Below are 22655 nucleotides of genomic sequence, written 5' to 3' on the forward strand. Positions count from 1 at the left end.
TGACAGGTTTATTGCACTTGTTAACATTAAAGACTAGAGTAAATCCAGCTATCAACATGCAAAACCCTGGCCCGATCTATCAACATCTGGGACCAGAAACATCTCTTAAATGCTGTTTTAAAATTATATCATAATAACAAATGTAGTGCTAATGAAATGCAGAATCTGTTACCATCCAAAATTCAGTGGTGTTTGCCATGGAGCTGAACTCCCAGGTTTAAGCTGCTGGTGCTAGAAAGTTTCCTGTAGCTAGGCAAAGAAATTCAACACAGAGCGAAGATTATTTCTCTGTGTATGACCCTGGCTAAAACTGCCCATTAACCATTCCTAACTGTAGCTCTCCTTCCCGTGCTACTCCCATCTGTAATACACCTTCAGCTGTTTTTTCTGTCCCAAGGGAAAGCCAAGGTGGCTGCCGCGGATGGTGGGGGCATTGCCAGGAGCACAGCTGCCTCCTCCTCTAGTCACTGTAGACCCATCAACACAGGTCTGTATTCTGTATTCTGGTTTTTGCAATACTCTGGAATGATGAACCAGTTCTCAAGCCATGGGTGACTAACTCCACCAGTTAGGAGAGTGCTTTACTGAAAGGTCTGAAGTCACCCACTATTTAATCATTTGCACTTTCCACTTCTCCCATCTCATTTTCTCTCCAATTAATTCAATGCAAGGAATTTCAGCTGTTCATTGAGGAGTTGGAAAGACCCCAACCAAATAGCCCTTTCTTTCCTTGCTGCCCATCAGTCTCCAGCCTCTTTGCACAGTGCCTCAGGCCAAAGCCAAAGCCGGTGAAAACTTTTCCTTTCACTCACTCACGTTTCACTTTCACAATAAAACTCACACCCAGATCCCTGCTCAGGAAAACCACCTCTTCCACCAGGGCAAGCCCTGCCCCAGGCTACCTTGCCCATCCTGATTTGGGTCTCCAGAGAGGAAGCAGCTCCTGTGCCTGGCCAGGCCCCCGCCTCCCAGCCAGCACTGACAGCACACACCAGCTGCATCAGAGGCAGTCCTGTGCAGCCCTCCCAAGGCTCATCTTCTGGAATCCTCCAAAACTCATCTTCTGGAATTGTGGGGCTGTGGGAGAAGGGAGAGGAAAAACAAAAAGAGATGCAAGCCCCTTGAGCAGCACAGAGCAGTTTGTTACCTAAAGGCATTCGACTGCCTCAGAAGAAGAGGTAAACTTAAGGAACCCACAGCCAAGAAGTTGTTTTGTTGAGTTTGAAATCTCATTTTTATTTTTATCTCATGCAAAGCTGGAAATAACACTGGCCACACTTACAACCTGATAAGGGGAAAAATGAATATCAGCCAGTGCAACTGAATGGAAATTTGCTGCACAAAAAAACTTTATCAGAAAGCATCCTCCGGAAAATACATGCACTTCCACAGTGAAGTCAAACCTCTGCAATCTCCGTGAAGGCTTGTGCAGCAACATACCTACAGACCCCCACCAGCTCATTATTGTCCCTTAGCTGGAGATGATCATTTCTGTAGGTCAGCCTCCAAAATAGCTGGTGTGAGCTTTCCCTAATCTGCTTCAGGGCAAACTCCAACAGCAGAGACTCCTTTCAGTGACAGGCAAAGCTGGACAGGCAGCAGGCTGCTATTTCTCAAAGAGATTCACATACTTTTACGTATACTATCACTATTTGGGCTTCTCCCTCTGATCCTAAATCAAAGAATCGGGAGGAGTAAGGAATATTGTTCTAAAATTGGGTATTAAGAGCTGTGCATGGCCCCATCTCTGAGCTGACAGTACGGAAGAAAAACCCAGAGACCTCAATACTCCACAGAATCAGGTCCTAAACCTTTGATCCAGTCTTGAGTCCATTTGAAAGTGATGAAAGGGCTCAGAGGATGGAGTTGTGGCTCTAAAATTGGAGAAGTGCTATGCTGAATGTGCTGTTTTGCCACCTTCTCCAGCTACAGCAGGGGCAGCTCTTCATTACAGCCCCCAGCCTGCTCCTGGCTGGCTGTCAGCATGCCCAGTGGAAATCCCTCCAAACTGCTGGTGCATTTCAAATAAATGGGTCCAATTAGCAAAGCTTTACGACTGCAGCTGAACCGGTGGGGAAGGATCATACCAGCAACCAAGCAGGCAGATCAGAGGGGGACAAAGCTTCCAATAGGTGATGATGAGCCAGTGGGAAGAAGTAACTGTGTCAGCTGGAAGAGAAATGTGAACAGAGCCTTACACTCCCTCGGGCAAGCAATTCCCCGGAGGGGCTGCAGGAGCAGCCCCCAGCCTCATGTTAGCACTTTATTAGCATTGCCTTCCTGTTCGTAACCTTCCCAACTGTGAATTGCAGTTTTTCTCCCCCCAGCATTATGGTGATGGTTTGGAACATGGAGACGTTTGGAAAGGGGCAATTTGGCATCAGGAGCCTAAAAAGCAGATACAGATGACATCCTAAATGTATCTTTTATGAGTTTGGAATGATTCCTGTAAATTAAGCTCAGAGTGTGTGACAGCTTCTGGTAGTGCCGCCAGTAAGGAAATAAAACGTAAAAATCAGGAGGTTCATGAGCATATGTAGTCTTAAAGATCATGTCCTCTGGACACCTTGCTTTCCCTCATGCCACTTTGACCTGCAATGTACCAAGTGCTTCCCAAGGCAAGTGCTCCAATAATTTTCAATTGTCTCTTCACCACATATGCCCTCGAAGCCCAACATACTTCCAAATTCAAGGCTTATAAAAAATTAAATGCTCCAATAATTTTAAATTGTGTCTGTTCGGTGTTACTGGAGCCTGTCCATTCCTTCAGTTTGGGGATTTTTGTTTTGTTTGCGGGGGGGGGGGGGGGGAGGAAGAAATGCTTTCTATTAGTGCTTCAAATTGGAAGCCGGTCAAACAGCATCATAGCAGAATGATTCAGCAGCCTCTGAGCTGATTCGCAGTGTATCATAAAACAGGATTAGAAAAACAACAATGCCTGGAGGAGAAAGAACTCACACAAAGAATCACTGCAGGAGAACAATACCAGAAAGGAGCACGGGGAATAATCCTCACTTGGCTTCTGAGGAGCAGGTTGGATGACCTAATAGATGGCTTTCAATGCCCTTCATTCCCTGCTGTGTCTCAGGGTTCAGCCGCCTGGATCCAGCCACCACTGCTTAATAAATGGCTCTGCATCGACCGAACCACTTTAAGTGTTTCTGTGTGCACACCTGCAGTCTGTTGTCATTTATCTGAGCCCAGGGTCCTCTCTGGCACAAGACCCAGATGCTATTGCACAGCAGGCAGGAGCTTATGCAGAACGAGCAGTGGAAGCTCATGTCCATTTAGGACAGGAAGCAAAGGAAACAACCTGAGGCTGTGAGTCTCCCAGTTATAAACCAAAAAGTGGGGTTTTCTCAGTCTTACTCAAGAAGACACACACGCACAAGGCAGCACATTAAAATAGCAGAGGTGTCAAGCTAAGCATATTCCCTAGCACTGTCCTGAACAGGAATGAAGTTAAACATGTATTTCATGATCTCCTGAATCAAAGCATCAGCAACCACCTGCGGCCAGTGCCAAGATGGAAGAGGAAAGCATAATTGAAAATCTATTCTCTGTGAACCTGAAGATCCTATTGACAACCTTGTTGTAAATTAGGCCATACCTGTTACAACTACAGCCCTGGAGCGACAGAGGAAGGCAGGGACTCTCTCAGGAGTTTTACTAGACCAGCAATGGTTGAATTACTTCTATGTAGAACATGAAATCACAGCTTCACACGAGTGAGGAAAATCAGACAACTATATCACAATTCCGATAAAATAGTTATATCCAAAGTTTGGTAGAGACACACAAAAACAGGGAGGAAAAAGAAAAATCTCCTATGCCATGGTCTCTTGTAGACTGAAAAAATGATGAAGTGCATCCTCGTTTAACTCACTGCAGGATGCCTGGAATTTTATAGAAACTGCTGCAACGTGTCTCCCAGTGGGGAATAACTGAAGCATGAGATAAGAAATCAGCCATATCCTAACTTGCAGTGGCAGGTGCTGTAAAAGGAAATGCCCAATAAAGGCTTAATATATAAGAAGATGGCAAATAACAGCCTGGATTTCTGAAATAAGAAAGCATAAACCAATTCTCTAATCACATCTAATCAAAGAACACCATCAGTTGCTAAAAACTTCTAGGAAAAAATGGGTATCAGAGAGATGGTAGCATGTATATCTTCTTCAGTAGTGTTTTGGGAATATTTTAGCCTGCAGAATTTAATTCCCTGTTATTACTTCTGAGCCTGGAGGTGAAAGTCATAAATCAGGACCATTCATAACATGCAATAATGGGGTGAAATACTCATAAGGAGAGTTACATGATGAAATCCTTTGGGATTGTGTGTAAGAATTCCAGTCCTTGATGACAGCATTAAAAATTCTTCTGTCGGTAACATCTATTCTTCCCTAATTCCTATACTGGGTTTTCATTCTTTTCTCCCAACATCTCCAGATTTTGCTGTCATATGGCATTCCTTCAACCCTTCCTCCATGCTGCCCTAAATACATGTTTAAAACAAAATCATGGGAATGCATTCCATGCTTAAAAAGGTGGGCAGGTTTTACATTACACTGTATTTACTTATAAGGGCTTTTAATACCAGAGGAGCTTTCCCAGGGAGTTTTGCTCTGATTTCAGGACCCCCATTATTTTTATAGAGGGCTATTTGGTCCCATTTAGAAGGTGGTTACATTTTGAGTAATAAAGACTGCAATGCTTTAAAATAAAATAACATTGTCCCCACCTTTCTGTTACCCTCCCATCTACAAAGCTTAAAAAAAAAAAAAAAAAAAATCCCAATCCATGTGTTAGAGCTTTGTTTTCTGAGTAACGAGACTAATCATGTTTCCTCTGCTTGAGATCTCTCTCTTCTCTTCCTTTTCTTCTAGGTCCTCTGGATCCACACTGACATAGAAATATCCCATGATGGAGAAAATAATGCACACAGCAAAGAGGAGAACAGCGAACAAGACAAATTCAGCCCACTAGGAAAGAAAAAAAGAACAGCAGGTCAGGGGACCCCAGACTCTCAGTCCAGAGGATTTCTCTGCACTTCCAAGTGCCTTTTAAAGAGCTGGGTGAAAATTACTTTTTAGCTTCCAAGATTGCTCACAAGATAGAAACTTTCTCATCCTGTTTTCTGGTAAACTCATGTACACATAATGTCATTATGAATATGTGATATACCTTGAAACAAAACAGTTAGATTGGGCTAGTTTCATTAAATCTTTTCTTACAAATCTCTCCTGACTGGAATATACCTGCCTGGGCTTTTTGCCCACATGATGCCTTTGGGAGAGGCAGATTCATGTTAGCCAGAAATGAGCCCCATTTCACAGCTTCATGCCATCATCCCAGAAGTCTGATAGCCTGAATTAAACAAGCTTTGCACCACAACCTCCCCATGCAAGCCCAACATCTCAGGGGCGCTGCAGGCAGCTGGCCGTGACGGCGTGCCAAACTAGATGCCTGAGGAGATGGACTGCCCGCTGGGATAGCTGGATGAAGGCAAGCTGCTTTCGGTAAGCAACTGCAACCTGTGGCTGGCATCGTGTCCAGGCTCCAGGACCAAATGTGGCCTTCTTGCCCAGAGCTGAGATCCAGCAATGTTATCGCAGCGCGGGTCACTTATTTACTGCCACAGGGAGGCTTTGGGAGAGCCATTGCTCCAGAGGGCAACACTGCTGAGGGCAGCGCAGAGCCCTGGCTGGGAAGCAGCTCCATGCAGGCTGCCATCGCTCCATTGCAGGAGCCTGGGGCTGTGCAGAGAAGCTGTGCCTCCAGGACACAGACATCCAGAAGCACCATCCAGGCCTGTTTTAAAGCATTACCTCTGTTTTAAGAGCTGAACCGTACCTGTGCCATTGGTGCAGCCTGAGCAACGACGAGCACAAGGGTATTCCCAACAGCCACTGTGAGCAGCCAGCCCGCCTGCAGCACCGACTTCATGCTGGCTGGAGACTGAAAAGAGGAGAAGGGCCTGGTCAGTGGGTATCACACTGTGCCCTTCTGCCCTGGTTCACCCTGTGATGTCCTGCCTGATGCAGGTCTCCCTGGGCTCAGCCTAGGAGGAGATGGTGGAATTGCCTCTGCAGTCTCCTCTGTGGTTAATTTCAACAGCTGCATACAAGGAGCTTTCAAAACATGTCCTCCAGGAGGACACATGAAGGAGATGCTGTTGTTGCAGAGTTAGATCCTGATCATCCCCAACCTGCATCATCTGAAACTGTATGATCACAAAGTGCAGGGAGCCACACAAGAAGCCCTGCACCTTGGAGTCTGGTGCCATGTGGCTGCACACCTTTGGAAAAGAGACTGGATCTTGATATTAAACTTCCTGCTGATGACAAATTTTCCACATCCCATGACAGATCATCCCACTGTATTAACCGCCCTCATTAATAAACATCTTCACTTTACTCCAAGGATAAATTTGAGTAGCTTCAGGTTTTTGATCTTGTAATGTCTCAGTCCTCTCTTCTCATAAACCTTCTCCCCAGACAATAACCAAATCGTCCCTTGTACACTTGTTACCCTTTGCTCCCTTGTTACAGACTCGGGTAGGCTTAGACCCTTTCAGTCTCTCAGCTTAAAGCAGGTTCCAAGCCCCCATGCCACCTTGTAGTCTTTGAGATACCTCTGGCTTTTTATCACTGGAAAATATGTACCACAAAATATTTCACTAGGAGACAAACCTGATATTACAGTATTCAGAGTCTTCATGTTAAAATAAACTTCTATCCAGTTCTGTTCTATGTTATCAACTTTACCAGAAAAGGAGTTTCCTGAGTATAATTGAGAACAGGTATCTTCAAAGTATGAACTAATTTAGCTTGAGGGCACCCAGCAAGCTGTGTTATAATCCCACTTTTAGCTGAACAACAGATAACATTGTCAGTAAGCATCATGGCAAAAGACGTATTACAAGTCAATGGCGGATGCAGGAATAAATCCTGAAGTCTAATTGTAAGCCTAATCTAGAGTCTAATCTTTAAGCAGAGTACCTGAGAATAGGAGAAGGCCAGACCTGTAATGGAGAACATCACCTCCCCAGCAGATATTAACAAGTATTGTGGTAACTGCCAAGCCATATGGACATTGTTGGCTTTGATGTCTTCTGACTTCCATGTCTTAACAGCACTTCCAGAAACCTACCAGGAAAATAAAGGTACATTGATTAACTGCTCAAAGATCAGATCCTTATTAGCCTGAACTCAACAGCAACTTTACCAAAATGAAGTTTTAAGTAAAGGTGGAAGCAAAGCTGTGCCCTGGAAGCAAAACTCTGGGTCTGACCCCTACCATTTCCAAGCCTGTTGGGAACAGGCTGACTCCTACTGCACAGGGCAGAGGTGGCAGGGTGGAAGCCTCCCAGCTCATTCATGTGCTGCAAGACTTGCATGAGTTACTGCAAACCAACAAGTTGCCTTCTGTAGTGGGGCTGGGAAAAGCCTGTGTGGTACTTGGGCAGAGCCTGTAACTTGCTGCTGTCCCCAGGGCCAGCAGAGGACAAGAGCATAAATGTTCATTGCAGCCACGTGGCCACTGCTCCCATTTCATCGGCACTGTACAACTCCCCTATGATAGTGGTGACACCCAAACAAATCCAGTTCCGGAACACCAAGAAGTAGCAGAGTCCGCCCCATACCAGATGTATTAGCTCTATTCCTCATTCTTTTTGTTTGCTTTCCCACGTTTAATTAATACTGCGTCTGATGCACAAAGGCTCAGAAGCAGAGAGAGATTTAGCCAGGAAAACACTAGGCTGAAATGACTTCAGGCAGAAAACCTTGTGTTTAAGGAGAGTACTTGGGAAAATACAAGGGATGTTTATGAGATGTACTTAATCACCATGCAGGGAGGCAAATCAAGAGGCTGTATTTAGCAGGCTAAAAGGGGTGAGAGGAGAGCTGTGCATTGCTCTTTAGCCCATAAAAACATGTCACAAGCACCATACTACAAATGCACACTGAGGAAGGCTGGGTAGAAGGCAGCATCCCCATGATTTAAGTATCATAGTTCAGCCACATTAGCAGACTAATATATTGCATTCTTGGTTCTTCTATATAGGACTACTGGCAGAGGAGCAGGGCTCAGTACAAATCACTGCAATAATTAAATATGATTTTGTCCTGGAGAAAACTAACTCTCTACAGAAGGAGGAAACCACAGGGAGAGAGATGGAAAAACAGAGGGTCAAAAAGATTAAAGGACTAGCACAGGGTCCAGAAGGTCTGAGACACAGAGCCACCCCTGAGCAGCCATGGCTACTGCAGGGACTTTTGTAGATGGGACCACAAGCTGGAATCCTTGCCCACAGTGACATGGGACACATCTACCTCAGCTGTCCCTGATTCAGTTGTGTTACCAGAGGCTCTGGGGTAATATTCTTAATGTAGTATTCCTCTTGCAACTTCTCTACTTTGTTTCTCATCTGGTGAAAGAGGCTCTCAGCCATGAAAGAAGGGCCTGGACAACATCACTTCAAGTGTGTATGTGTTTTATGGACGTAAATCTCTGCACTCACAGATGGCAGCATCTGCCTGCTCCCTCCAGGACCGTGCATCCCACTCCAGCTACTGGAGTTAAAAAAAAAATGCCAGGTGCCAGGTGCTTTGCAGCTATATTTTTCCCCTACGTATTTGGACTCTGCAGACATGAACAGCTCCCATTAATTGCCCAACAGGGAGATGTTACTGCCAGGGAGTAGTTGACAGCACTTTGCTCTGCTCATCACAACACAGTAGTCAAAGTCTCAGAGGGCAGCTTAGCAGTGTGTCCTGTCAGACCTGGTTTGTCTGTGTGCCTGTGCAGTGGAAAGGTTAAAATGGGAACTAAGCTGATCACGTTCATCTCCGTGGCTCCTGCTAGCTGGACCAGAGTTGGAGCAGCGTGCCTAAGAGGCTGGCAGGCAGGGAAAGTAATCCACCCTCTCAGCAGTGCTCACATCCCATCAGGGCTAAGTTGTTCAGAAAACCATGCCTTGACTTTACACTAGGCTCCAAATGAGCTGTACAGACAGTGAGAGGAGGAAAAACAGATGCACAATCTCACCAACCTCCTCCCTCAACACTTTGTCCCTCTTCGCCCTCATGCATAATCCACAAATCTTGGAAGATCAGCTTTCAGATCAGCAAGTTAAATGTGAGGATACAGCAGACTGTTTCTGCAGAGTTCTTCAGGTGTGAGGTACCACCATGTACAGTATTTTAAAGACCACAAGTAGAGTCAGCTCTTGGCAGGCTGTAATAGCTCTTTGCAGCGTGCTGGGTTGATGTTAACTGAACAAGGATGGCATGAGACCAGCACAAACCATGGATCACATGATTTTCGATGGAGGATTTCCATCAAGGAAATCCATCTTACTTCTTGTTTAACCCATGAGATCTGACAAGATCACAGTGTCAGGTGGAATGAGTACCTGCTCACCTTGCTTATATAGGTGCCAAAACCTTTTAGTAGCCCTTGTATAATGGACTGCCTTCAGATGGCTACTGCCCAGGTCTTGCAGGGTGGAGAAAGCAATTGAGAGTCACAAACATAAGAACAAAAGCACTGCCAGAGACTAGAACAGAAGGAGCTTGTTACGGTCACAGGACAGGGACACTTACATTAGTTATCACTATGGTGTATGACGCGCCGAAGTCGAGCAGCCCTAGGTCCAGGGTGAATTCTCCCATATCAGTTATGCATTTTCCATTATTATATCTAGATACAATGATGAAGTACAGTATTTCCCAGTTAGTTCCACAGACAAAGAGCACAGAGCAGAGCTATCAAACATGCCCCTACAATGGGAGTAGGGAGGATGTATGATGTAAAGCTGCAGTAATGTTTATGTCAGACTATCACTACAGTTCTTGCCATCTTTTCCTTCCAGAAACACTTAGGCTCTGGCTGGAGTTCACCTAATGACCTGGACTATTGCTAACATTTTTAAATGGTTTCTGCTTCTTCCCAGCACTGATTTATTTCTTTTCCCCTCAGGTTTATTTTCCTTCCAAACATTTCTTCACTCCTTCAGGAACTGTGGGCCAAATAAGTTAGCCAAGCTCAAGTAGCCTTCAGGAAATCAGAGATATGCACCCACAAGCCACTTTGATTCCTTTCAGAAGAGCAAATTAGCCTTCATATTTGTTCTTCTGATTTTGGATGTGTGAGATGGCACAGAGGCTCAGCAGCACTGCCACAGTGGCTGCTGCATCCTACTAAATTGCAGCACTAAATATTTTGGATGGACGTGATGCAGAGAAAAGCCACAAAGCTTGTTTTGAAACATTGCAAATGCCAGAAAAACCCTACAAGAGCCAACTCCAATGCTGCCAAACCAAGGCCATATGGAGCCCCTGTCTAACAAGCCCAGCCTGCAAAGCCATGTAATGCTACTTGATGTTACCAGCCCACATACCAATGCTTTGTAGCATGGAATATAAATTGGTCTTCGTCTGAGAGCACCCTAACACTAAGAGCTCGGGCCTGAAAGAATATCAAAATAGAGCAGGCATCGAATGGCAGGGGATTTGCCATGTCCCACCTTACTCTGCTGATAGATGCATAGGAATGGCCAGTCTCTTCCCTCCAAGCCCCCACATAATGTGAATAAAAGTTCAGAGAAAGTTAAATGCTGTGTCTGGACTTCAAAAGGCTTTTTGGGTTTCCAAAATTCCCCTGATCTGACTCTGAGAAAACTCAGATTATGGCGTAAATTAGGATGTCATTATATTCATGTCATGGGAATAAAATTTCCAAGCTTTGTCCCTACTGATTTTATCATACCAAAGCAATAACAGCCACTGGAAGGGCGCTATCCCAGACACTGTTTGAAGGCTGAATCTATTCAATTGCATATTACACACAGAGATACTGATTTGCTGTCCTTTGGCTTGGACACTTTGCAAACTAAATGCATGGTGCTTCTGCACATGCATGAGTGGCACGGAGCACCTGCTCTGCGCAGAGCCGATAATTGCGCTTTCTTACAAACATCTGTCCCCACAACCAAATGCCAAGACAATAGGAATGAAGGTTTTGCTATTTGCCCAAGAAAAGCTCCATTGTATCCAAGGAAAGGCCTCAGCAAGGACCTTCATCAGAGCAAGGGAAACTTACTTGTCCCTCTTTAGCAGTGAGTACTCAGAAGCACTGTAGTTTTTCTGAACAGCAATGAGCTGTTCGCTGTCAATGGTGAGGTTGACATCTTGGCTCAAACCATTAATGAATCTGCAAAGAAGACATATTTCATTGGGTTGTCAGACAGGGCAGGAGAAGCATGATATCAGACACTTTAGAAGTGCGCTCTTTCTCCCAAAGCATTCTGTAACTCCATAAGGTTATGACAGCCTCTCCTGCAAGCTACCAAAATAATGCCTGATTCGTTGCCCAGTTTTTCAATATAAGACTAGTTTTCCCTAGTGTGTAATTTTACCCTCTTACTCTCTCTCCTGTGAAAAGTGACCCTCACTTTTTGTGGGTTAGGACTTCCAGACAATCTCTTCTCAGAGACCCTCAAGGATTGTTCCATGGCTGTTTGAGAGGACAGCACACCCCAGAAAACTATGAAGTTGGGTGTCCTGATGAGCGTGTGCAACATGCTGGCATACTTTCCAAGGAGTTTCTACCAATGGGAAAGAGTTTTCTAGCAAAACAAGATATTTTCATCAAACCCAAAACTTCCACGGGAATGTTCAGGTTTGGGTTTTTTCACCCAGCATTTATATGCTTAATTATACACAAAAGACAGTTTCCTTCTGACAACTCAAAAATTGTTAGCAAAACCAAACACTTTTCATTTGATCTGACTATGTCTTAAAATATTTTGGTTTTCAGTTTTTAAAATGGGGGCAAAATCCCTGAAGATAGTCAAGTGTTTAGCAAAAGTAACTTTTTAGTGGAAAACCACTTTCTTTCTAGTTAAACCTCTTCTCAAATTGTTGAAGGGAAAGTTTGGGGATTTTGTCAAAAATGTTCACTGGAGAATATAAAACAGTCCTGACTGCAGGTATTAATCAAGTCTCCAAGATGGTGTTTAGTCAGTAGAAGCCTTCACAAGCACAGGGCTATGAAGAGATACTACTCTCCTGCTCCATCAACACAGGCTTTCAGATAAGGAGGTTGAGGAGGTTGGGCATTGTTTTGTACTGCCTAAAGTTTTTGAGGGTTTTTTGTTTTGTTTTTAATAAATTGCAACTTGCACAAATCCTCCAGAAAGTCCAGCTGGAATCCCTTTTTTTTTTTTTTTTTTTTTTTGCAAATGTGCTTCTTCTGCATCTCAGCAGCCTTGTGTAGGTCTGGTGATGTGGTGCTGGAGGTAACTGCAACCTCAGTGAGATGGCAACTTGGCACAGACCTGTTCATAGACTAGCTCAAATTAGGAAGGTAGACTAGCTGCTTAAGCAGAGACCAATGCCCCGCTGAATTGTTTACAAGGATGTAAAATTGTTGCTGTATGCAATTTAGTAGGAATTCATGCATGAGGTTGGGTGAGATAAATGAACATCATGGGTTGGCCAGTTCACAGAGGACAAATGGAACACCTCCTTTCCAGATTGCTTCTTCCCTTTCTTTCCCAAAGAGGTGGGACACAGTGAGATGAATTTAGCACTCTTCCAAGGGAGGAGAACTTTTATGTTCCCGTCTCAGCCCAGACTATCCTACGCAGCAAGCAGCAATAATGCTCAGCTCTGCATGGCAAGTGTGGGAGGTGACACACTGTCAAGCCTCCGCAGCTGACACCTGAGTCTTGCATGAGAAGTACGGACTAGATTCCAACCTGAGAACATCTGGGTTATGTTACATACAGTTTGCATTAGACAAAAGCAGTTTCCCTCACCCCACCACCTCCAAATCCTCAAAAAAAAGCCATTCCTACCTAACAGCTGCCAAACCATTTTCTGGCTTTGCTTCCAAGTCTGAAATCTAAAGAGGGGAAGGAAAAAAAAGAATCAAACATATTTATTAATGCTGCCTTATAACAATGTGTAGCAGAAAATACTAGTGTTTGGAGTTACACATGTTGCAAAGCCCATGGAAATCAACTGGACTCTTACATAAGCTTTACATCAGGCCACAGAAGTGAAGTCCTGGTACAATGAAGTCAGTGGCAAAATTTCAGCTCCACCAAGGGCTTAAGATGAGATCATACTTTTTTTTCCTCATCTCCTGCATAACAAAGGCTACAGAGTTTCAGCCAGTCACCCTTCTACTGAGGCACGTAACACCCTCCAAAAAAGTATTTGTCTTTATCTGAAGATAGCAAGAGAGCATTATCCACATTAGCCTCTTTCCATGATTAGTTACAACTAAACATGAGTGCCTTACTCCTATAAAACCTGCAGCTGCCTAACTTTCAGACCTTGATTCTTGGCACACTCATAGACTTCACAGAAGACTAAAGCCAAGAGGAACTGCTAGGTTACTATTCTGATGATCAAGTATCACTCATATTTTCCCTGATCCTCAATACTCAAGAGATTAAACTGTTGTACGGTGCAGGCAGTGCACAGGAGAGTCCAAGATGCTCTGAGCTTGTTTGCACTCACAGTCTCTGCAGACACATCCCTGAAATGGCCACCTGGTTGGGCACACTGGGGAGTGAGAGTGCCTCTTCTGGAGATCACAGCTAGAGCATCAGCTCAATAGTTAACATGATCTACATCCATTCGAAGAGAGCCTACTTCGTGTACAATGCTGAGAAAAGACAGTAAAGACACAGCCCTGCCCTGAAGATTGTATGTGACACAAAAAGAATACAGAGCAAGGTTCTTGGCTGGTAGAAATCCAAAGTTGTGCCATGTCCATTTAAGCTGGCACGGCAATTTCAATTTGTGGTGCCCACAGCCGGAATCCAGGCAAGCCAAAAGGGACTGAATCTACCTTCAGAACCCGCCTTTCTCTTAAAATTTTCTAGCCCTTCCTCCACACTTTCTTCCTGATATTCAACCCTGAGCTTCTGAGACCAAGGATCCAGAATTTCAGTATACCTATAAAATGTCTATTATACAGTGTGATATGCTGACCCACAAATAACATATGCCCTAAATAGTAAATAGTCACAGTGAATAATAAATGTCAGAGCACTAAATAATAAACAACATCATTTTTTTCCATGGGAGACACATGAGGATTAACACTGTAGTTCGCTGCAGACAGGCCAGCCAAATTATTACTCGTTTTCATTGATGATCCCCAGAGCTCTCAAATTCATTTCCTGCCTACTCAACAGCCCACAAAGGAGAAGAAACCAATTTCAGATTGGATCGTTCCCACCTAAGTGAGGGGGCCAAACCCAGCAGTGAGGGATGCTGGCATGGGCCATGGCTACTCCAGGACAAGCCCTGCAACACAGCAGTGATGCTAATTGCCTTCCTTGTGCTGCAATGCCGGAAAAGTGAGCATCATTTACCACAGTCTTCCACACCTCCTTTACCTACAGCTGAGAATGACAGGTCAACAGCATCACCCAACAGCATAGCTGTTCTCCAGCGCATGGGAGCCTGCCCGTGCCAGGGTGGGCATTAGTTTAAGCACAGGCTAGATAGCTAGGGCAGCACAGAGATGTGCTGAAGCTCAGAGATTGCTTTGCTCCAGCCTGTTGCAGGCTTTCACTTCTTAAGGACTCTATGAAAATCACTGTACGAGTATCCATTCCGTAAGGTAACAGTACACAGTCATCAGGGTCATGGGGAAACTTAACAATATTGTGTCATAATGATCCCCAGGCTCTAAACCATAAAGCAGCAAAAAACCCCAAAGTTAGGAAAAAATAAATTGTTAAAACTCCTCATTTTTAAAAACAATTATGTGATTTCTACTATATGATATTGAATACTTGGTGTGGCAACCCTGCAAGTTAGGAGGCACAGGAACTGCAAAGAGAATTGATATTTTAGCATGAGGACAGATTCTGATGGCATTTACATGCCTGCCACAATGTCCAATAACACCATTCATTTCAAGAGAGCTTCTTACGATACAGCTACACATAAAAGATATCAGAATCCATCCCTACACATCCCATATGCCTCTCTCTGATTATTGCAGCAATACACAAAAGTCCAAACGCAGCCAGCTCTGCTGCAGAGCCTGAAATGAGCTTAATCATTTATTCTGTTCAGCAAAACAAACGTCCCTTCTGTGCATTTTCACTAAACGCTTCCAATAACTAAACCCGGAATCATTCCTCTGATGCTTTTATTCCATGTCCAGCCCTAGAGCCTCTTTAACATCTTTGCTTTATAGAACCATCTTTGGGGGAAAATCTCTGGCTCTCTCTTTCCTCAGCTTTCTCAAGCTCTGCTGCCTAGCAGGCATGACTCTGCTCTCCCACTGCAGCATTCACTGGATTAAAGTGTGCCCAGAAACTCTCAGATGCCATAACGCCTCTATTAATCAACCAGCAGAAATGCGTACAGATCCAGTGCCACTAGCTAAGAAGTCAGGTTTAGAGCATCTGAGAGCAATCAGACAGACATTGCAACTGAGCAAGTGAATTAATGAGCCTATTACCCCATTGTATCATCACAGCCATTGAATGAATACTGTATTTACACTTCACTCCCACACTCACTAAGTGGCTTGATAGGGATTCTTCTGCCTCAAAAACAATTAAGCTGTATACTGATTTTTCCTTCACGGTGTGGTTAAAAGCAAGAGACAATCCTTGATGTTGCAGGGTGAAGCGAAGGCTCTGTTGCTCTCCATTCAATATTAATTTTGAGTACTCAGCTGGGTTCTGCGGAAAAAAAAAAACGGTTACACTTTCTTCAGGTGAGAAAGGATCTGACTATTCCCACCAAGTGCAACCCTACCCTCTCTTCAAGGGAGCCTATAAAGAGGGGTTAACAGTCAGAGCTGTCTTCTACAGCAAAGGACCTATGTTGACCTACAAGCTTTGGGCTGGTCAAGCCAGAGCTTGGAGCACCTTCCCTTGCTGGATGCAACCCAAAGGTCAGGGAAGACCTTCTGCCCACATAACTACCCTTTCCCCTGGCCCTGCTCTGCCCCAATAGGACCACATCTAAAACATGGCAGGCTGCTGGTGGCCAATGGACTGCTGGGCTGAGGCCCAAACTAGCCTGACCTGTAAAGTAATCTGGAAGCTGAAATAGGAAACAACCCAGTGCCCCTGCCCAGTTAACTGCCTTCCCATTTCTTTTCTCCTTTGCAGGTAAATACTTTTCAGATGCCTCCAGATCCCAGCAGCAATGCCTGGTCTGAGCACTGAGAGATGCGAGTTGAATGTCTCTACATTATCTCAGGAAAATTATCCTTTATTCCTAATTACAGGGGAATGTAGTTAGCCATTTCCTCATTTGCCATGGAAATATGTCTCCAAACTTTCCATTTCTGTCTCAACCACGGAGATAATATGCTCCATTTTTAAAGCTATTCCCATGCACTTCTAAGGCAGTGGAGGAGAACAAGCTCTAGCATCTGTGGGCTTTACTAGAAAATGCCTGAAAAAAAGTCCACCCTTTCTTCAACAGGATGCAAGTCAGGCCTTCCAGCCCAACATATATGCTTACCTGAAAAGCCTCCACAGGCTGCTGAAATAGGTCGTGGTCTTGGATTGTCACTTGAACAGGGTTCTTTGCCAAATTCAGGACCCGAATTAAACTTTCTTCTGGGAGAAGTCGAGGCATATCGGTTTCCTAATTAAAGTAAAAGGCTTTAAGTGCCATCTGTATGCTTTATTAGCACTTCAATATGTCTTCATTTTTAGCCATAATAGTCTTCCTCTCTGTAATGACACTTCTGCATCCCTTCCTCATCAGAAGTTGCACTGAGAGAAAACTGAACATAAATCTTATTTAGGGAGGTTTCCTCATAGTAGCTCAATAGCCAACCTATCATTCCTCCCAAAAACTGCTCTTCACACTGCTAAGCATAGAGGCTACACAACTGCTGGGTAGGTAGAACAATGTCACTGCTTTCATTATACAGCTCCCTAGTGCCTGGATTTAACCAACTGCCATATCAGAATGGAAAAAATTGTACTTAGCTTTCAAAAGCAGTGACCAGAATAATTATTTTCCGCTGCAGTCAGTGACTGGGAAAAGAATTAGGCCAGAAGCTAAGCAGTTTTGAAAATCCCAGTCCAGCTCCATGTCTGTAATCAGTGCTTTTGCATCACTTGACACCATGCTATCTAACAGCTGACTGTACAGATCTTATTCCCTGTTTTCTGAGAAAGGGAAGATGATGCCTCCAGCACAGAGGTATCTCTTTCTGTCAGGAATAATTTCCTAGAAAGAGTACATCAATCAGCATCAGCCTTGTACTACACGCAGATCTAAAATTACTTTTAATTTTTTTTTAACTTCTCTTTTTTTCTCACTTTATTTTCAAGTAGCTGCCAGCAATACTTCAAAGCTATTAATTTTTTCCTATCTCATCCTATAATTTGGGTATTGCAGGAAGGGCAGTCTGAACCTAACTCAGTGGGGAGACACACTGTCAGAGAAGATAGGGTGACACTGATTTCCCTGTACCCATTTGCTGCTCTAGACCAACAGGCCTGTTAATGTTATCCAGTAAATTCCATTATTGTGGCTTTTCACCTGCACTACCCACAGCCAAGCCAAGGTAGACCATCCTATCCCCTTCTTTTCTAGTGCTTTTAGTGGGCTTCAGGGTAAAGTTTCCATGCACAGGCAGGGGGGAACCTCTAACTCACCCTTGCCTCTGCCCGGACAAGTCACCCACAGCCAGAGCAGAATTTCAGTGCTCAGCCAGAGCTGCTGGTGGTGGCAATGAGCATTTCTTTGCTCACATAAAGACATTAGAAAGAAGACCTGAACCCACAAAGTCTAATTTCAGCAGGAGACTTGTCAGTGGATTCACCTAAGGAACCAGTAGATGTTAATCCAGGGCTGTGCGCCAGCCACTCTAACAGAACATTTTAAGTATACATGGAAGCTTTAAAAATTAATCTTATAGTAGCTTTCATGAGACAAAGGTCAGCCAAAGCCTGCACAAGTCTGGTCATGGGCCAGAAACAAATGGTACAAATCTGCAGGGACTAACACGGAATTTACAAGAGATTTGCTGCCGTCCTGTCTGGGGATGCCTGGCAGTCCCTGATGCCTCTGACTACGGAAGTGACTGCATTCACCCGCCTCACTGGAGAAACAATTTGGCTTGCAAAAAAACCACATCCCCACCTTAAAGAAAGAAAGTAATTAAATTAAAAAAACAAAACCAATACACACACACCCCAAAAAAAAAAAAAAAAAAAAACCAACCAGGCAAGCTACAGCAAGAAATAGGAGAGAGAACAGACTACCTTTTGGGAATTAATCACTAGCATTAACTAGATGTCTGTCAAGCACTTTGACGATGGAAATCTAGAATATAGACCAATACAGATGACCAGCACAGCAAAACTGCAAAGACTAGAAAGAGAGAAAGAGACAGAGACAGAGAGAAAGAGAGGGAAAAGTAGACAAAGTAAGAATTACCATTAGAAACTGGATCAGTATGCTTAATTGTAAAGAACACATTAAAAATTATGATCAAGGAACACAATGGTTAAAAGGATTATCTAACAGGCATCAATAAAAACACCCCAGGGAAAAAAATTATTTCTGAGGAATCCCTTGTGCTATACTTACATTTATTTTGACTTCTACAACAGCTGCAACTCCAAACGCCATCCCTGCAAGGATCATACCTGTTGCCATTTTCCTAATAGGTCTATGGAGCAAATGAAAGAGGTGCCATTAAGAAAAAAAAAGTAATTTAAAATACAGAATACCATTCCTCAGAGCTGAAGATGTGCCAAAACCATGTAATAAACTGTCCAACAGGTGGCACTGGGGATGATATACTGTTTAAATTGCCAATCATTTAACTTAAAACTATTCTATTATTCTGTATGAGGCCAGCACTGAGGCCAATTAAAACTGATATGCCATGAAAAAAAGCTCTTTGCTTGCAAGTTTCATATTATCTTGTTCCTAGCTCTTCTAGTGGGAATAGCTCATAGCATTATGTTAACCTGTGATGTTGGAAGGAGCACTAGAAATGATGTATCTTCAAGTCCCTTTTGGGAAAGGCAAAAGAAAAGTAGTCTGCTATTTAGCAGCAGGAATGAGGAGCAGAAAAATGTGTCGTTTGTGTCATCAATGTTTCTGACCATCTGTGGCATCATTCTGGGTTATTTCTCATGCCAATACATTTACATTTCTAGAGAATAAAGATCTTGCTTCTGAACTTGGAGCAAAACTGGTGCAACTCTACCAAAGTTACATGAGACGATCTGATATAAAGCAGAATAAAATAGGTCCAGAGCGGCAGGTCCAAACTGAGTATTGAGTTGTTGAGATTTGAAATAAACGTGGTTCTAGATTCAGTGATCTCCGCTCTTTGTAATGGTCTGGATTCACATTCCAGATTGACTGGGCTGTGGGAAATCCAGATTAGGAACCCAAATGCTGTCTCTCAGTTACATGCCCTGGGATAAGAAAATACTTACTGCTTGCATCTCATAATAAAAAAATGGGTTTGATCTTCAATGCTGCTTTGGGATTTTGTAGCACAAATTTTTGCAGCCACATAGGCTAACACGCTGCAGGCTACAGTGTTTCCACAGCCATTTCTACAGCTGAACTGCATAGGAGCCTGTTACTGTCCTGCATCCAGGGGACAGAAACAGCATGGCATTCAGTCCTGATTGGTGCATGATTTTGTGCTGCTGGGTGAGCCACTCTGTGAACTGGCCATCAGGCAGGAATTTTTCTGTCAAGTCCCAGCTCAGCCCAGGGCATAGGCTCTCACTGAGGGAGCATGGAGAGGCACAGCTTCTGACGTGTGTCCTCCAAAGGGCACCATCGCAGGGCTGGACAATGTCTTTGACGTGTCTTTAGGTGTAATTCAGCATGATAGGAAGGGATCCATAGGGTAAAGGGGTAGGCTTCTGAGACTCCTTCCATACCCATTTCATGTGGTTTTGTCTATCCAGCATTTTAGTTTGGGTTAGGAACATGCTTTTTAAGCCAATCTCCCACTCGTCCCTTCCCACACTGTGGTTCACACTGAGAAGCGGTGCTGGAGCATGGAAACTTGGATCCTTTCAGCTGAAACTGCACTGGCAGGGGCACTCCATGAGTGCGCATAACATACTTCCACTGCTAAAGGGCATCAGTCCACAGAGGCAGACCACAGATACTCTGAAGTAAAATTCCCCCCAAAATGCATCAAGTGGGTCTCAGAACCAACCTGGAGGTCTGCTCCTATCACACTGCACTTCTTGCTAACATAGACTAGGGATAACATGCTTGGGCCATATGGAAATTCCCTTATGTACTCACTGGTTCAGATTCTAGTGTGGAATCTGCTTTCACACCACCACATGTAGCCCACATGGGACAGTGAATTTGGCCCCACAAGGACCTTTAGGGAGAGAATTATTTAGGGGTGTTATAGGAGATAAGGTGAAGAACATGTTGATGAAATTCAAAGAGGGACTGTTCATATCTGCTTTCAGGGAAAATCTGTACAGAGCAGAATCCAACATCACTGAATTTTCCCCTCTGGAATTTCCAGGGCCTATGGAAGAGGGTGATGCTGCCTCTTGGGGCTGAAGTAAAGGCAAGTACTGGGAAGGGTGAATGGAAATCGGTGTTTCTCCTCCTTAAAAGCTATTCTGCACACCTGCTGCAAAAGAAAAAGCACTGAAGCATCTGCGTTGTCCCCAAGTACTTACGTGAAATTAAATTTGCACATGCTTATCAGGGGGTAGAGCCCAAGGTCAAAAATTGGGATGAAGACAAGAATAAGAAGTGGATTTAAGAACTGCAATACAAAGAAATAGGAGTTTAGTGACTAGAAAGCAACTTTCAGTAATTAAACTCATAAAGCACTGTCCTCCAGAAATAATTCCATTACAGAAAGGACATGAACAAACACTTAAAAACCTCCTTTTAAAATATAATCATAGTTTGCACTTCGACCGCTTCTGCTATTTAGTTTTCACAGACATGAATACATTTTGTTCATATCCTCCCCTCCAAGAGGTAAGCAAGCATCACTGGCCCAGTTTCCCTGAAGAGAGAACTGAAGCATTATGTTTTTAAAGAGTACAAAACCCACTGACAATAGAGGCAGGTGACCTTTGGTGCTCTAGTGGGACCTTACAACAAATCAGCAATAATGGAAACATCTTGGGACTTCAGCAGAATCCCAGAGGAACAGGCACTATTCTGTGAGATTGGCAATTTGTCACACTTTCACACATCTTGGTAATCCCCCAGGAACTAAATTTCTCCTGGGAGGGGCAGAGCTTGTCTGCCAGCCAGCAGTGGCAGAGCCAGAAAATAGAGAGTGATGGAGGACAACCAGAGAGAAATGCTGTTTCAGTTTCGAAGGAAGATTTCAGGGAACAGAACAGCTTTGAATTTCTCCAGAGCTGTTCACTGTAAGAATTGTAATCAACTGTGACAACACAGCACTGTCTTGGAGCCTTCACATTTTCATCTGGCCTGCAGAAAGGGAGGAAGGAAACATATTTCCGCTACAACGCTCATCCCAGCACAGGGGCATGTTAAAAGGAGACACAGCTTGTATCCTCCACATGCCAGCACTAGTTCAAGAACTATTACGGTGGCATGTCTCCCCACACCTCTGCACTATTCTGTAGGATTTCACCTCCGTGTTAGGATATCCGTGGGGTCTTCTGAACCCCAAGACTAAGCTTGCAAAACAACTAGTGAGCCATAAGGCAGAGTCCACAACACAGCAGTCAGCAGGAGCACTGCTATTACCTTCAGAAGGAGCAGAGAAAGGCCACTGAAAAAAAGGCCATGAGAAAAATAAGAATGAGAGAGAAAAAGAAAATACATTTCAAAGGGTTATTTCCTACCCTATAATAACTTTTACCTGCATTTGGTCAGGTTGAAGGACATATATTCCCTGAAACAAAAAGATATTCCAAGTGATTCATAAACACATAATGTAAGAGTGCATATGGCAAATAAGTAACGGGTCCAGCAGAGGTCTTAGCAGCAAGGGTGGTTTCCTCAAATGCTTTATGTTGGCTTTAGCAGCTGATATTGTGCTCTTGACACTTGTTGCCTAAGGACACAGTGTTTGATGAGAATTGTCTTGCAGAAGGAAGCTACACTCAGTCCTTGATATATGGCAGCTGGGACATAGCGTATGACAGGTACTGAGACCCATCTTTCAGACTGGCTGAGCCATGAACTAGGTGAGTGGGGAGGAATGGGCATGTTAGTGCCCAAGTTGGGATTTGGTCTTAGAGCTTCCTCCCTCCCTGCTTCCATAATGCGAAAAGCCTAAATCCTACAAGTGAGTGCTCTCAAGCTTCAGGACCCTCTGAGCTCTGTTGGCATTTCTCCGAAGCACCCCAAAAGGATAACAAGAGACCATCCCTGAGCCAGCGGGCTGCACAACCACCTTTTTCCTCCCTCCATCTGCTGAGGGTACCTAATGGGCTTTGGTCAACTGTGACTTCTTGGTTTGAACCAAAAGTCCTCAAGGCTGCAAGAGGTGCCTCACCCTTGCATCGCCATACCCAGCCCCCACAATCAGGCAAGGTGAACAGGGATGGATGTCCCCAAAAGGGACCGACGAGCTGTCTCCAGGGCGGGGCTGGTGTTTGTCTGAACTCCACGCAATGCTTTTCATTTGAAATTAAGATG

At 44.1% G+C, this 22655-nt stretch overlaps 1 protein-coding gene across 1 annotated transcript in view; it reads right to left on the bottom strand.

Moving 5' to 3' along the window:
• Window positions 1-4805: 4805 nt before the first annotated feature.
• Window positions 4806-22655, bottom strand: part of SLC15A2 (solute carrier family 15 member 2) — a 39712-nt gene continuing 21862 nt past the window's right edge. The window contains exons 12-22 of the mRNA XM_009482089.1: window positions 21874-21906; window positions 20702-20790; window positions 18609-18690; window positions 16521-16646; window positions 15563-15727; window positions 12866-12912; window positions 11107-11217; window positions 9609-9705; window positions 7002-7148; window positions 5854-5958; window positions 4806-4982 (exon numbers count right to left, since the gene is read on the bottom strand). Of these exons, the coding sequence (XP_009480364.1) occupies window positions 4806-4982; window positions 5854-5958; window positions 7002-7148; window positions 9609-9705; window positions 11107-11217; window positions 12866-12912; window positions 15563-15727; window positions 16521-16646; window positions 18609-18690; window positions 20702-20790; window positions 21874-21906 (1179 nt within the window). The remainder of the gene's footprint in view (window positions 4983-5853; window positions 5959-7001; window positions 7149-9608; window positions 9706-11106; window positions 11218-12865; window positions 12913-15562; window positions 15728-16520; window positions 16647-18608; window positions 18691-20701; window positions 20791-21873; window positions 21907-22655) is intronic.

This window comes from Pelecanus crispus, chromosome 5 (assembly GCF_030463565.1).
Source record: "Pelecanus crispus isolate bPelCri1 chromosome 5, bPelCri1.pri, whole genome shotgun sequence".
Lineage (NCBI taxonomy): Eukaryota > Metazoa > Chordata > Aves > Pelecaniformes > Pelecanidae > Pelecanus > Pelecanus crispus.